The sequence below is a fragment of the Podarcis filfolensis genome (genome assembly GCF_964270895.1).
Source record: "Podarcis filfolensis genome assembly, chromosome: 8".
NCBI lineage: Eukaryota > Metazoa > Chordata > Lepidosauria > Squamata > Lacertidae > Podarcis > Podarcis filfolensis.
The window spans coordinates 8,409,883-8,426,200 of NC_139611.1; the positions used below are offsets into that span (position 1 = coordinate 8,409,883).

At 46.1% G+C, this 16,318-nt stretch overlaps 1 protein-coding gene across 6 annotated transcripts in view; it reads left to right on the forward strand.

Moving 5' to 3' along the window:
* Positions 1 to 16,318, forward strand: part of RPH3A (rabphilin 3A) — a 123,537-nt gene that overhangs the window by 71,941 nt on the left and 35,278 nt on the right. For 5 of the 6 annotated variants that reach the window (XM_083629418.1, XM_083629421.1, XM_083629420.1 and 2 more), the window contains 3 exons: positions 2,300 to 2,456; positions 4,428 to 4,469; positions 7,895 to 8,056. In XM_083629418.1, coding sequence (XP_083485544.1) covers positions 2,300 to 2,456; positions 4,428 to 4,469; positions 7,895 to 8,056 — 361 coding nt within the window. The remainder of the gene's footprint in view (positions 1 to 2,299; positions 2,457 to 4,427; positions 4,470 to 7,894; positions 8,057 to 16,318) is intronic. The other variant, XM_083629422.1, reaches the window with a different exon arrangement.

The window sequence follows — 16,318 nt, forward strand, 5'->3', positions numbered from 1 at the left end:
TCGAGTAGGACCCTGGCAGAGACACATGCCCGACTGGCAAGTTCTTTCCCTCCTGGTCGATCGTTTGGGAGCTTCAAAAGCTTTCTTTAGCCCGAACATCACAGCGACCGATGCCAACAGACATTAGCACACTTAGGGATCTGCAGAGTTTGTGCATCATACACGTGACAGACCTCAGCAACTCAGCATTTTGGCTAATCTACTTTATTTACATATAAACACACACGGAGCACTGCAACATGGCTCCCTCTCTCTCTAGCAACAGACAGGAAAGAGAAAAAGAACAAAGGACAATAGTCCCACTTCACGGAACACAGTAACACAAACATCCTGTCTCCTTTACTTCCCACTCGGTGGAGTCAAAACATATACCGTCATGTGATAGACAAAAATCCCATGACTGCAATCATGGAGCAGGAATTCTAACAGGGTAATAATAAATTTATTATTTATACCCCGTCCATCTGGCTGGGTTTCTTCAGCCACTCTGGGCGGCTCCCATCATCATATCATCAGCAGCAGTGATAAAACATCAAACATTAAAAAAAATCCTAAACAGGGCTGCCTTCAGATGTCTTCTAAAAGTCAGATAGTTGTTTATTTCCTTGACGGCTGCTGGGAGGGCATTCCACAGCGCGGACGCCACTACTGAGAAGGCCCTCTGCCTGGTTCCCTGTAACCTCACTTCTCTCAGGGAGGGAACCACAAGAAGGCCCTTGGAGCTGGACCTCAGTGTCCGGGCTGAATGATGGGGATGGAGACGCTCCTTCAAGTATACTGGGCCAAGGCTGTTTAGGGCTTTGAACATCAGCACCAACACCCCCCCCCCAACTGAGCTCTTTTATTGTGATACTTATATATATATATATTTATAAGATTTTTATTAAGATTTTTACATTACAAAAAATAAAAACAAACAGAAAAAGAAGAAGAAGAAAAAAAAAGTCTTTCCATCACATTATTTTTCATTTACTTGTTTCTTGGACCTCCTCATACCTCTCTTTTTTGTATTCCAGTTCAATTTATTAGCTCAGCAATTTGTTTCCCTCTTTATTCTACCCAAATCTTTATTCTTAAATTATTGTGATCTTGAAATTTTACTTTTATAAACCCATTTTTTTCATATTCTTTTAACCCATTACAGCTAGAAACCTCTTAATTTTAATCCAACATTATTCTAAAGTTCATTAATTTTACAATATCTCTGTAAATAATCTTTAAATTTCTTCCAATCTTCTTCCACTGACTCTTCCCCCTGATCTCGGATCCTGCCGGTCATTTCCGCCAATTCCATATAGTCCATCACCTTCATCTGCCATTCTTCCAAATATTACTCTGGTTTCTCTTCAGATCGTATAAATCTTTCGCCTTTTATTATGATACTTATAAGACATTGCCCTAGCTCTGCCACCGGGACAATTTTAGAAGTCACATACTTGAGATAATTTATGAGAAGAGCCACACACCAGTCATGCAAATTGAACTTGAGGCCTTCTAATTACAACGGACATGCATTGTTATAGAGCTATGGCCCTGCACTTTAGGGAACCGATTGTCACTAAGGACAGAAACTAAGGAGGCAGTGCTGGCCAAATTCTTCACCATCTTCTTTTAATGAGCAGCGCCATAAAATGAGTCCCCTCAGTGAGAGAATGCACATATCCTGTACGGCTGGGGGGATAATGTAAGACCTGACCGATGGTCAAGGCTTAATGTCACACCTTTTGGAGCCTGGAAAGTAAACTTCTGAAGTAGGGCAGTGATGGAAAGAAAAAACTCAATCCTGGCCAATTGTTCTCCAAGACAAACTCGCTTTCCTGCAGAGAATGGCAGGAATGCCTCCCTTTTCCAGAACTGATTGTTCTCTAGAAAATGGCCTGGATTAAACATACTGGGTGTTTCCCACTCATCCTCATCAAAGAGCACTGAGGTCAAGTTGGTGAGCAATATGGTTCCTTTGGGCACATGAAACCCAGTACATTTCAACTAGTGTCCTTAGTTGTCATCTGGGGCCCATTTAAAGGCACAGTACTGCTTTTTCTTTGAATTTAGCACCAACATTTTGAAATGTACTGGGAGCCAATGTAGGTCTTGGCAGCCATTCCCAGTCACTAGTCTAGCTGCCGCATTCTAGATTAAGAATCATCTTGTTGAGTCCCCTGCAATGCTGGAATCGAGAGCATTCAATCAGGCGACCACCCATATTGCCAGCGGTACAATTCCCAGGAAGAAAACTGTACAGCATCAGCCGTCTCTGAACACACGGTTCTCACGCCTCTTTGTCCTGTTCTGTTTTCAGGTATGGAAGCGCTCTGGGGCGTGGTTCTTCAAGGGGGTGCCAAAGCAAATGCTCCCCGAACCGATGCCCATCAGCAAGAGCAAACAGCAGCCGCTGCCCAGCGAGGCAGCTGCCCCTGCTCAGGACTCGAAGCCGTATCCTCGCCCCCAGAATCGTGGTAGGCAAAATGTGCTGCTGATTATTGCACCGCTGATAATATACAACATTATTAGATTAGGTTTCAGCATAGGTTTAAAAACAAAAACTCCAAAATAATAGGTCTCTGCTGCAAGGAGTTTACAGTGCAAGCTTATGCAGTAAGAAAGAAGAGAGGCATGGGAGCTGTAATGGTTAAAAATTATGGTGCCCCGCCCTGCTTGATTTGAAATTGGCTCGATAGTAAGATCCTCCCTTTCCTGAAAATGTTCAGCCTTGCTTATAAAATTGCTGCACATGTTTTGATGATTTGCACATTGTACACTTGTTGTTTAGTCTAGCCCAGGGTTTCCCAAACTTGGGTCTCAAACCGTTGTTGGACTACAATTCCCATCATCCTTGACCACTGGTCCTGCTAGCTAGGGATGATGGGAGTTGGAGTCCAACAGCAGTTGGAGACGCAAGTCTGGGAAACCCTGGCCTAGCCCATTCACTGAAGACTAATCTACACTCGTGAGTTATAATGTTAAAAATGTGTTATAAAAATGTGACACCAGAGGGCAGTGTAGAGCAGTGATCTGTCACCAATGGGAAATGGCATTGAGAGCTATATTTTTTTATAGCGTTTTCCAGATCAGTGTAGATCCAGCCTGAGATTGCTGGAGAAGGCCCTTCTAGTCATTTCCTGGCAGAGATTCACCTGGTGTTGCATCGCCAGAGCACCTTCTCTGCAGTGGCCCCCATGTAGTGGCATGAGATTCTGTGGTGCCTATAATAATAGTGTTCTGCCATGCAGGGAGCGGGTGGCGCTGTGGTCTAAACCACTGAGCCTCTTGGGCTTGCCGATCAGAAGGTCGGCAGTTCGAATCCCCGCAACAGGGTGAGCTCCCGTTGCTCTGTCCCAGCTCCTGCCAACCTAGCAGTTCCAAAGCACGCCAGTGCAACTAGATAAATAGGTACCACTGTGGCAGGAAGGTAAACAGAGTTTCCATGCACTCTGGTTTCTGTCATGGTGTTCCATTGCGCCAGAAGTGGTTTAGTCCATATGACCCAGAAAGCTGTCTGTGGACAAACGCTGGCTCCCCCGGCCTGAAAACGAGATGAGTTCTGTAGTTGCCTTTGACTGGACTTAACTGTTCGGGGTCCTTTACCTTTACCTGCCATGACGTTCTCTAGTACAGTGGTACCTCGGGTTAAGTACTTAATTCGTTCTGGAGGTCCGTACTTAACCTGAAACTGTTCTTAACCTGAAGCACCACTTTAGCTAATGGGGCCTCCTGGTGCTGCCACGCCGCTGGAGCACGGTTTCTGTTCTCAACCTGAAGCAAAGTTCTTAACCCGAAGCACTATTTCTGGGTTAGTGGAGTATGTAACCTGAAGCGTATGTAACCTGAAGCGTATGTAACCTGAGGTACCACTGTACTGGCTATTGAAAATGTTGTATATCTGTAATATTTGCTTTTAGTTTCTTGCAGTTTTTACTGATTTCATTCTGGAAACCACAGTGTTGTTACAGTATGGAAGGCAATCTATCAGTGTGTTCAGAAAAATAAATGAACAAATGTAGTAGTTTGCTTACATTGACTTTTCAATAATTTTAAAAGATCAGATCGACAGCATTCAAAGAGTGTGCTGGCTCTCCTTAGTTACAGATGGTACCTTTGGGCATCCCTTAGCAGTGTTTGCTATGCCTCCAATAGCAGCTGGTCAGGACTGAAACTCCCTTTTCGTTGCATGAATTCGCTTCCAGTGCTGTCTTACCCATAAGGGCCAAGAGTCCAGGGCTCTTCTGTGCCACAAGTTCGGGGGCGACCGAGCCAGCGAGATGCTGAGGCGGCCGGCTGGCTGGTTCCGCCCTCCTGTGTGCCTGGGACTGGGCAACCGGGGAGGGGGGACGGGCGCCAGGTGGAGCTTTGCACCCCGGCACCGCATAAGCTTAAGACAGCCCTGTTCACTTCCTTTCAATAAACAATCCCTTCCTTTTGCTTCCAAGGTCAAGTTGAGGCAGCTGCCCCCATCGAGCAGGAATCCTATGGTAAGAAATCTTTCTTCTTTGGAATATTTATTCCTCTTCATTGCATTTGTATCTTCTCCATTGTATTCTATTAGGGGAAATTGCTTTCAAAAATGCATATACCTTGGTTCTCAAACACCTTGGTACTCAAACAACTTGGAACCCAAACACTGTAAACCCGGAAGTAAGTGTCCCGGTTTGCGAACATTTTTTGGAAGCCGAACGTGCTCCATTTTGAGTGTTATGCTTTCGTTTTGAGTGCCACACTTCCGTTTTGAGTGCTACGCTGAGGTCTGTCTGTTTTTGCTATTTATATTGCTTTTTTGTTTTTGTGGCTTTTTGTTTTGTTTTTGGAACTGTGTGGAACCCAGTTCAGCTACTGATTGATGGATTGATTGTGTGACTGCAGTACATTGTTTATTGCTTTCATTTTATGGATCAAGGGTCTCGTTAGGTAGTAAAATTCATGTTAAATTGCTGTTTTAGGGGTTATTTTTAAAAGTCTGGAACGGATTAATCCATTTTGCATTACTTTCTATGGCAAAGCGCGCCTTGGTTTTGGAACGCTTTGGTTTTGGAACGGGCATCCGGAACGGATTAAGTTTGAGAACCAAGGTACCACTGTATTAAGAGAAAAGTGCACTAAAAGAGTGGCAAATTTTTGTGAGGGCTCGTTTTTTTTTTTTTTTAACAAACTGATGCAAAAATGTTGAGAACCTAGCTTAAGATCAGAAAAATAAGAAAAAGGAACTGAACTTGTCAGATCCTCCCTCCCTCCCTCTGTGCAGTGAATTTTCTCCACTGCCTTCAGTGGGTGAAAGCCTGACTTTTCAGCAGCTTTCAGCCCCTGCACCTCTTTCTCCTTGTAAACTAACCAGTAGCTTGGGGCAGTTTGGCCTTACACAACTGTTCTACTGGAGGCGAGTTCCCTGGTGCTTCCTTCATCCCACCATTTGGGCCTGAGAGACTGATGAGCTTTTGTCTTCCGCTGTCATTCTGAGGGGCTGTCAGCTGCTCATCAGGAGGTGCTAATCTTGAGTGATTGCCCCATTATTAAAATCTGGATCAGCCTGCAAATCGCAGGGAAGAGCCTGGCACCCACGGGAATGCCAGGCGTTGGCCGGGTGATTGATGCTGTCAGGACAGTCATTAGTTTGTTCGTTCTGGCGGCAGATGATGCAAGCAAGCGCTGGCACACTGCAATTGTGGCCTGGCTCTTAGCTGTCAGCTGGAGAGCCAAGTCTCTTTTCCTAATTGCAAAGAGTCTCCTTCCCCCTTGGCACAGCGAGCCAGTAAAATTGCCATTCGCTTGATGTGAGTAAGAATCTAAAAATATAAAAATAAATATTAAAAAAATCTATTAAAAGTCAATCTATTGCAAATTCCCCCCCTCCTTCCCATGTGGAATAAAGGGTAACTGCTCCCCCCAGGCTCATACCTTTCTTACAGGTGAAACTCGGAAAATTAGAATAGCATGGAAAAGTTCATTTATTTCAGTAATTCAACTTAAAAGGTAATATGGTATATATGAGATAGACTCATGACATGCAAAGCGAGATATGTCAAGCCTTTATTTGTTATAATTGTGATGATCATGGCGTACAGCTGATGAAAACCCCAATCTCAGAAAATTAGAATATTGAATGGAATCAGCAAAACAAGTATTGCAAATAGAGCAATATTGGACCTCTGTGAAGTAGAAGCATGCATATGTACTCAATACTTGGTTTGGGCCCCTTTTGCATCAATTACTGCCTCAATGCGGCGTGGCATGGATGCTATCAGCCTGTGGCGCTGCTAAAGGGTTATGGAAGACCAGGAAGCTTCAATAGCAGCCTTTAGCTCTTCTGCATTGCTCAGTCTCATGTCTCTCATCTTTCTCTTGGCAATGCCCCATAGATTCTCTATAGGGTTCAGGTCAGGCGAGTTTGCTGGCCAATCAAGCACAATAATCCCATGGGCATTGAACCAGGTTTTGGTACTTTTGGCAGTGTGGGCAGGTGCCAAAGTCCTGCTGGAAAATGAAGTCAGCATCCCCATAAAACTCGTCTGCGGACGGAAGCATGAAGTGCTCCAAAATCTCCTGGTAGACAGCTGTGTTGACCCTGGACTTAATGAAGCACAGTGGACCAACACCAGCTGATGACATGGCTCCCCAAATCAACACAGACTGTGGAAACTTTACACTGGACTTCAAGCATCTGGCATTGTGTCCCTTCCCATTCTTCCTCCAGACTCTGGGTCTTTGGTTTCCAAATGAGATGCAAAAGCTGCTCTCATCAGAAAAGAGATTTTAAGAGAACTTAGAGGTCCCAAGTGCTCTAGCCCTAGAACCTGTTTTCAGCGCCAGAGCTGAGCCTCTGGGCCTATGCAGAGTTCCTTGCACGTAGAACTTAAAAGCCACAAGCGACCTCTACAGAACCGGCAGTTTGCAGGTTGGGGGTAAGGGATCCTACAAAACAGGCAATGACTTTAAGATACACTACATGCCAAGCTGGGAAACAGCACAGGAGGTCAACTCACACTTGTATATTCATGGGCCAAAATAAACAGTTTTGCTTTTTAAATTTTTAATATAATTTTTATTAAATTTTCTGTGATACAATTTAAAACACTCACTTTTACATCCTTAAAATATCAGTGACTTCCCTTCTTCTCTTTCCACGGTTCGTTTTGCATAGCATAAACCCCTGCACGTTTTACAAAAACTAAACCATTCAGTATTCCACCATTACATCCATCAAAACTTATCAATGCTGTTGAATTTATCTTAATGTTGCCCACGTTTTCAGCTGTACACAGTTATTTCCCATATATTCAATAAACGTTTTCCAGTCTTCTCTAAACGTATGTTCTTCCTGTTCTCTTATTCTGTATGCTAAATTTCAAGCTGAGCAATATGCAAAGTGAACAGTTTTAGAACAGGGTTATATGAAGATATTCCCCCGGCCCATGTACTGAAGTTCTCACCCTGGGCCAGCAGGGGGATACTGTAGATAGTTTTCACTCAGGTCCACATATTCAAATAAGGGATTGAAAGTGACGTTCAGTGATTGGATAGTTACAGAAAGTGTTACAGTTGCGTTGTAGTGGAGCTCTATATAAGCAGGCTGGCTGAACCCTTCAGTTCAGTTCTGTTCTGGCCTGTGAATAAACAAGAGCTGTTTGAAGAATCGCTGCGTCGTCTGATATGTTCACCCTCAACTTAACACTTTCCCTTCATCACTGGATGCTAAGCCCTCTCTGTGATTTCACCGCAGGTCAGTCGGTGAGCTTTCAGGGAGCAAATAGCCCTCCTTCCTGCAGTCTGCAGCTTTTTAGCATTTCCTTCTTGTTTGCAGTTGTCTTGACTTCCAGCTGAATTTCTTTGCATCTGCCGTTCCGATGGGAAAGTGACTTCCCTACTGTTTTGTGCCCCTGCCCCTCTTGTTCTGATGTCTATGCAGGCGCTGAGCCAACCACAGCTGCTTCCAATCGGAGAAATTATCCACAAATTAGCCGCAAACCTTCTGAGGCCAAGATGGCGCCTGGTGGCAGCGAATATATTAGTGAGGACAACCAAAACTGGGAACACACTAGGGAGAATGGAGCTGGTCAAAGCCCTGGAGGTGAGAGAAAAGCAGGCAGAGAACTACCTGCACTCATGTGAGAATGTTCCACCTATAATATATTCTAGTGCCCCAAGCCAAGCCCCATGCCGCTCACCTGGGAGAACCAGTGAGATCCTTGCAGAGTGGAGGCAGGCAAAAGTTGTCACCATCTTAAAAACAGCTATTTAAAACATTCAGATACAGTGGTACCTCGGGTTAAGTACTTAATTCGTTCCGGAGGTCCGTTCGTAACCTGAAACCGTTCTTAACCTGAAGCACCACTTTAGCTAATGGGGCCTCCCGCTGCCGCCACCATGCAATTTCTGTTCTCATCCTGAAGCAAAGTTCTTAACCCGAGGTAATATTTTTGTGTCTGTGGTTTGGGAGCTGTACGGCCAGGGAAAAAAACAATGCTGTCCAGGGTTGTAAAGACTGCAGAGAGAATAACTGGGTGCACTCTTCCCACCTTGGATCAAATTTATGCTGCCAGGTGTCACAAGAAAGCTGCAGAGATAGCGCAGGATAGTGCGCACCCCGGAAATTATCTCTTTCAGCTTCTGCCTTCTGGAAGAAGGTACAGGGTACCTGGTTTCTACCCAAATGCAATTCTGGTTCTAAACGCATCATAAGGAGTCTCTATAGTATGTTGTATTTTAAAATGGGGTTTCAGAGTTTTTAGGGGTTTTGAATGTCTTAAGTAGATTTTTCAATTTCATTGTTCTGTATGGGACAATGACAATAAAGATATCGTATCGTATCTGTAACCTGAAGCGTATGTAACCCGAGGTACCACTGTAATAATTAAAACCAACAGCAAGCCCTAAACTGATGAAAACACAGGTTCACATTCTACCTCTCTGGGTCCTTTCCAACTCTACAGTTCTACGATTTTTAGGAAAAATGCCTTTACAACGCCTTAATTTATTTTTATTTAATAAATTGATATGCCACTTGTTTGCAAAAGAAAACCCCAAACAAATTTCAAAGCAATTTACAGAAACAATGAAACAGTAAATGCAGTTAAAAACAGCTATTTGAAAAACAGGGGAAAAAGGGTTTTTAACATCAGCAGGAAACTAAAAACAATAAACCTCTCGTCAACTTTGTAAACACCTGAGTAGGCTTGTCTAAAGAAAAAAGGTTTTTAGCAGGTGCCAAAAGAAGTGATTGCCTGATGTCAATATGTAGGGAGTTCCAAAGTTTGTGTGCTGCCATACTGAAAGACTGATTTCTTATAAATGTGTAACGAGGATTATGTGGCACCTGTAGCAATGCCAACTCTGCAGATCAAAGCAGTCGAGGGAGCATATATGAGGCAAGGTGTTCTCACAGGTAAGCTGGTCCCAAGTTGTTAAAGGTTTTATGTACCAATATAAACACCTTGGACTTGGCCCAGTAGCAAATTGGCAGCCAGCGCCGCTCTCTGAGCACAGGTGTTCTATACTGTTGGGGTCTCACACCTACCAGCAATCTTGCTGCAGCATTCTGCACCGACTGCAGCTTCACAAGTTGACATTAACACAGCTGCTGTGTTTGTGATGCTGTCAGTTGTGTTTCCCTGCTTCGCAGCTGCGTTGTCCCTTTAGACTTTGGTGTAATACGGCCTTGGAAATTGCCCTGGTACGACAAAAAGCTAACAGATGATGGACAGCATCTGTCAAGGAGCGAGTCTCCCTAGATGGGGACTGTAGGATGACGGGGTCTTTTGATGGGGTCTTAGCTAGGGGAGCCAAGCGGCTAGGTTTTTGCCCTGTGAGCTAAACACAAACTGGAAAGGACCCAAGATTCCTCCGCTATGCAGGGAATGTTAAAACAGCCTGCCGCAGAAGAGATATACCCATCATGTAATCCCCTTGCCTCCTGCCATATGGACCGCTGGCTTTCATCTTGGCTGAATTGCAAAAAACGATGCTGCAGTGTTTGATCTCATTATCTCAAGATCTGGGGCAGCAAACTGGCTGACTGTGTGCCAGCATCTCCCCTGTCCAAATCTTGCCATAGTGCAAACTCAATTAAAGTACAATCCTGCATCTGTCCGCTGGGGATAAAAAGTTCTCTTGAGTTCCGCAGGGGCTTCTCTTCAGGTAAACGGTGGTACAGTGCTACCTCGGGTTAAGTACTTAATTCGTTCTGGAGGTCTGATCTTAACCTGAAACTGTTCTTAACCTGAAGCACCACTTTAGCTAACGGGGCCTCCTGCTGCTGCTGCGCCACCGGAGCACAATTTCTGTTCTCATCCTGAAGCAAAGTTCTTAACCCGAGGTAATATTTCTGGGTTAGTGGAGTCTGTAACCTGAAGCGTATGTAACCCGAGGTACCACTGTATAGGGAGTTGGGTTTATTTAGCCTGGAGAAGAGAAGACAGAGAGGTATCTCAGAGAGCTATCTTCAATGATCTGAAGGGCTGGCCCACAGTAGATGGAGCAACCTTTTTTTCCTGCTGCTCCAGAGGGCAGGACCTGAATTGATGGATTCCAGTGACAGGAAAGGAGATTCTGACTAAACACCAGGAAGAAGTTTATGACGCTAAGAGCTGTTCGACAGTGGCACGGACTCCCTCAAAATGTGGTGGACTCTCTTTCATTGCAGGTTTTTTGTTTTGTTTTTTTGCTTCCAGTTTACTTTAAAAAATAAATAATTTTTATTGGTTTTCCGAATTGATACAAATCAAGCCTAATTTATTTAATACTTAAAAAAAAAAATCAGGTTTCCCACTCCTGTTGCCAACATATGTCCATCTTGTCTGTTGTTGCCACTTCCTTTTTTCTTAAAATCCACTTGAAATCTTCACTAGATGTAAAGCATTCTCATAGCTGCCAATACAGTCATAACTCGTGTTACAGATACTTTGGGTTGCGCAATTTTGGGTTGTGCACCGCGCCGAACCCGAAAGTACCGGAATGGGTACTTCCAGGTTTTGGTGCTTGCGTATGCGCAGAAGTGCTAAATCGCGCTTTGTGCATGTGCAGAACCGCTGAATTGCAACACACGTGTGCGCAGACACGGTGCTGTGGGTTGCGAACGTGCTTCCCGCACAGATCACATTCGCAACCCGAGTGTCCACTGTATACAACTTCACAAACAGTATTCTTTTTGTTTTCCATAAGTATATTTCCCTTTTCACATGTGTAGTCGTTCAAATCAGTGTTCTCAGACCTGTTGCGGAGGGATATTGGGTCCCTTTTCTCATTCCCTTTGTTGCTGTTTTTACATGATCACATTCCCAAGCATCTTGCTTGCAGGCTGGAAACAGTTCATTTTTTCTTGACATAAAGTCTTTCCCCAGATAATCCACTTTGGCACCTTTCTCCCTCTCTACAGATCTGGTCCATCAATCCTTTTAATTGCATTCCGTTCCACCTTGTTCATTGCAGGTTTTTAAGCTGGACGGGTGGCCGCCTGTCAGGGATTCATTAGCTGTGATAATAACACGTTCAAGTTTGTTTGAGGCAGGTGAGCATCGAGAAGGTTTGAGAAAGTGGGTGGGTGCATAGCTGTCAACTTACAGATTTGAAAATAAGGGACCAGCAGCCAAAATAAGGGACCTGCAGCCTCACCTGTTCCAGGCACTCTAGTCTTCCTGTCCTCCTGCAGTCTGGTCAAACTCATACTGGTAGCTTCGAGAACACTGTCCAACCAACTTTGTAACCAGAGGTTCAACTGAATAGAATCTGAATCACATGCACCACAAGGCCTATGCAGCCTCAACTTAAGATGGCTCCCCTGCCTGGCTTTGCACTGCAAAGTTTGCAGCAGCACGTGCAACAAAATGGCGTCCAGCATTCAAAAACCCCCTCAGCTTGCATTAACTAGCCACACACAAGGCATGCAAGCTCCACCCCCAGTCGTTCTTAGACTTCTTATTGGGTGAGCAACACAGCCAAGCAACACAGTTGGAGCCTCCCTCCGCCCTGGCCGGCAGGCAGGGAGGGAGAGGAGCTGCTTCCTTTGAAATTTAAGGGACATCATTTAAGGGACATTTAAGGGACATCCATCAATAAGGGACTGCAGCGGGACATGGCACTGGAATAAGGGACTGTCCCTTCAAATAAGGGACACTTGACAGCTATGGGTGGGTGGGTGGAGAAAACAACCAAACTGTTGGGCTATTCTTTCCTTTCCTTTGATGGGGTTTCTGTTTAGACTCAGAATTGTAGAGTTGGAAGGGACCCCCAAGGAGATATCTAGTCCAACTCCCTGCAAGGGAGGAATCACAACTAAAATATCCATGACAGGTGGTCATCCCACCTCTGCTTTGAAACCTCCAAAGAAGGAGAGTCCACCACCTTCTGAGTTGGACCATTCCAACGTTGAACATCTCTTAACGCCAGAAAGTTCTTGCTAAGGTTTAGTCAGAATCTCTTTCCTTGCAACTTGAGTCTGCTGGTGCGAGTCCTAGACTCTGGAGCAGGAGAAAACAAGATTGCTCCATCTTCCATGAGAAAGCCCTTCAGATATTTGAAGATGGCTCTTGTGCTGGGCCCGGGGGTAACCTGAGAAACACAATCCAGGACCAGTCCAGAAATGAAGGTTCTGCTAGGAGAACGAGGCAGGAAACCAGGCAAGGACAGGTACAGGATCTGGCATACAGCAATGTTGCTCCCGCAACCTGGGGCGGGGTCCGACAGCCTTTTATCTTTGTCGGGGTAACGGCCGGTCCTGATCCCCCGGCGACTCACCTCCCTGTCTCGCCCGAAGGCGAGCACTCCTCCTGCGAGTACTCAGGTCTCTCCTTCTCTGACCTTAGTCTCTGCAGCTCGGGAGATGTCGGTGGGTTACTAGACCCAGGGGCCGCCTCAGCCTACCCTGACCAAACCGGTAGTGGAGCAGCTGTAAGTGATGGCCCAGATGGAGGCAACGAGGTAATCCCCGCATCTGGAGCCAGGGCAGGCTCAGGCCCCTGACTTGGCCCAGCTGGTGTTTGTTGCAGGGGAACCTGTGCAGACTGGGACTCTTCAGGATCAGGCCCCAGACTTGGTTCAGATGATGCCTGAGGCAAAGGATCCGGTGCAGACTGAGACTCCTCTGGTTCCGAGTCCAAGCCCGAGTCCCAGGCCATCACAGCTCTCATCTCACCTCTCAATCTTTTCTTCAGGGATTTTCAGAGTAATGGATGCAGATTTTTTTTTTAAAACAACAACAACCTAAAAAGGTGTTTTTGATCAGGGTTTCTCTCATCCGCTTCCACGTTTCTGATCGCTGGCTGTGTTTTTATTCCTTTTATCCTAAATATAGCTGACCCACTTGAGTTATTTATCTGGTGGGGGAAGCGAGAGATTATTTTCTGCCTTCTTTAGGAGTAAAACTGCACAGTTTTGTAGCTAAGTCCCGGGGCTTAATATTGTGCTCCAAAACCTAGTATTTTATATTTCCACGAGTCAGCCTTTAGAATAGGCAAAACATGACTGCCTCTGAGATTGTGTTAAGTGTCCCCCCCACCTTCCACAGGTAACCGCACCCAGCTATCCATTTTCCCCCCCAAAGGGTCTGGGACTTAATCCAATTGTAGTCACATCAGGTATAGCCCCGTTGGTACTGAGAGAGGGCTAAACCACACCTCCATTTCCCCTGCTGATTTCCCCTGGGGAAACCTGATCTTTAGTGCCGAATCAGAACAAATGGCAATTGGGTCTCCTACAGATTGCTGTTTGTTCCGATTAGCACTAAAGAATGGGTTTTCCAGGGGAAAGTGGCGGAGCAAATTCAAAACCACTTGGTCTCGTGCCGAAGAAAGCTCAGGACAAGCAAAAGTGCTTTCTAGGCATCTGTGGATGAGACCAAAGTCTCAGTGGGTACAGACAGATCAGGGATAATCAGTTTCCATTTTTAAGTGACTAGATTGGCAACTTGGAGAACTCCCACTGAGTCTGGGGTCGCTTTCCTCATAAGACAACATGAGGAGATGTTACAAGAAAGCAGTCAGAGTCATTGGGTAAATGTCAAAATTACACCACACATTTGGTGGAGTTACAGTGGGCCAGGCAGGTCAAGGTGTGTCACGTTCCTGATTATTAGCAAGATTTACATACAGTGGTACCTCGGGTTAAGTACTTAATTCGTTCCAGAGGACTGTACTTAACCTGAAACTGTTCTTAACCTGAAGCACCACTTTAGCTAATGGGGCCTCCTGCTGCTGCCGCGCCACCGGAGCACAATTTCTATTCTCATGCTGAAGCAAAGTTCTTAACCTGAAGCACTATTTCTGGGTTAGGAGAGTCTGTAACCTGAAGCGTATGTAACCTGAAGCGTATGTAACCCGAGGTACCACTGTAGTCCAGACAGTTTACACACAGCATTGGCATTAGAAACAGGTTTTTGCTGGGTTTCGTTGCCATGACAACCGTGATGTCTGGCAGGGCCTTGCGGATCCCTTTAGGCGGTGCACCTGGGCAAACAGTAGAATATTTGGGGACCGTTGACACTATCTAGGGTCATTGATCAAAAGGAAAAGAAAGGAGAACCCTTTATTTGCTTCTCCTAATGGGTATTGGCCTACGTGGTCTCACACTTTGAGGTAAAGGTAAAAAGACCATGCAGACACCAGGTTTCCCATAATGCAAGGGGGCACACAAGCTTTTCAAGTTCCAAAAGAAAGAATCCTACATTTACAAACGGTTTTACCATGGTTTCCTTGAGAAAAACAAGCTTTCATTGGTTTAACGGCCTAAATAGAATGCATCTGGTTCCTATTGCATGGCTAGAGCTGTGATTTCCCGCTGCTTGTTTTTTCTGGCCGCTGGAGGCGCTGAGGGATTTAAAGTCTTAAATGGCTGTGGAGCGAGTGGCTTCGGATAGATGAGAAGGGAAACTGGGGCGCAAGCCTTTATTGAAGGAAATAACAATGGGTATAGCAGGCAGATTGGATGGCAGGGGGTTGGGTGTGTGTAGTGCAGAACTTTCCAAACTGTGTGTCGTGACACTTTAGTGTGTCGGCTGCAGTGTGCAGGTGTGTCGCACGATATGGGTCCATATCTCTTATAAGGGGTTAGTTTCACCTTGCTAGTGAAACTGAATTACTGCGTCGCAAAATAAAGGTAAAGGTAAAGGTAAAGGGACCCCTGACCATTAGGTCCAGTCGTGGCTGACTCTGGGGTTGTGGCGCTCATCTCGCTTCACTGGCCGAGGGAGCCGGCGTACAGCTTCCGGGTCACGTGGCCAGCATGACTAAGCCGCTCCTGGCGAACCAGAGCAGCGCACAGAAATGCCGTTTACCTTCCCGCCGGAGCGGTACCTCTTTATCTACTTGCGCTTTGACGTGCTTTTGAACTGCTAGGTGGGCAGGAGCTGGGACCAAGCAACAGGAGCTCACCCCGTCACGGGGATTCGAACCGCCGACCTTCTGATCGGCAAGTCCTAGGCTCTGTGGTTTAACCCACAGCGCCACCCGTGTCCCCTGCGTCGCAAAATAACGCATGTCTAAAAAGTGTGTCACTGACATAAGGAGTTTGGAAAGCTCTGGCGTAGTGCTTTGCAGGGCCGTCTTCAACCGGGGGTGCAAGGGGTGCGGGGCACCCCGGGGCCAAATTCTGGGGGGCTCCAGACGGCTGGCGGGCGTGCAGGTTCCCTCCCAAGCCTCTGTGGGAAATGCTCTCCTCTCGCAATGGCATGAGAGAGAGTTGCGTGCCCGCCAACCAGATGGCTGGCAGTGTGCAGCTCCCCATGCCACTATCTGTGTATAGGACGACCTCGTCTAATACACAGGGAAATATGGTAATTTGGGGGTGCTGGGCAGATCTTTGCACCCTGGTGCCGCATATGCTAAAGATGGCCCTGGTGCTTTGAGACTACAATTGGATGCACTCATTGACGCGCATCGCAGAGGAGTCTGAGCAGAACAAAGATGGCACACTAATGGAGGAGTGTACAGGCAATGGTTGGTTTTCTGGTAACAAAACTGAGGACACCTCTACTGATACAACTATGTATTATGTATTATGTATTATGGCTCCAAGATGTAATGGATTCGAAACAGCCCCTTTAGCTGTGGCACTTAGACTATTCCGCCTGAGACATGTGATGCTCCTCCCCAGTGGCGTAGCGTGGGGGGTGCAGGGGGGGCGGACCGCACCGGGCGCAACATCTGGGGTTAGGGCAAATCAATGGGTTAGGGGGCGCAAATCCACGGGTTAGGGGGCGCAAATCCACGGGTTAGGGGGCGTAAATTACTTGCCTTGCCCCGGGTGCTGACAACCCACGCTACGCCACTGCTCCTCCCTAATATCTGCTTTCTCCCCCCACTTTTTTAAATAGTTTTTATTCTTTAAATTTCCCCAGTCACCC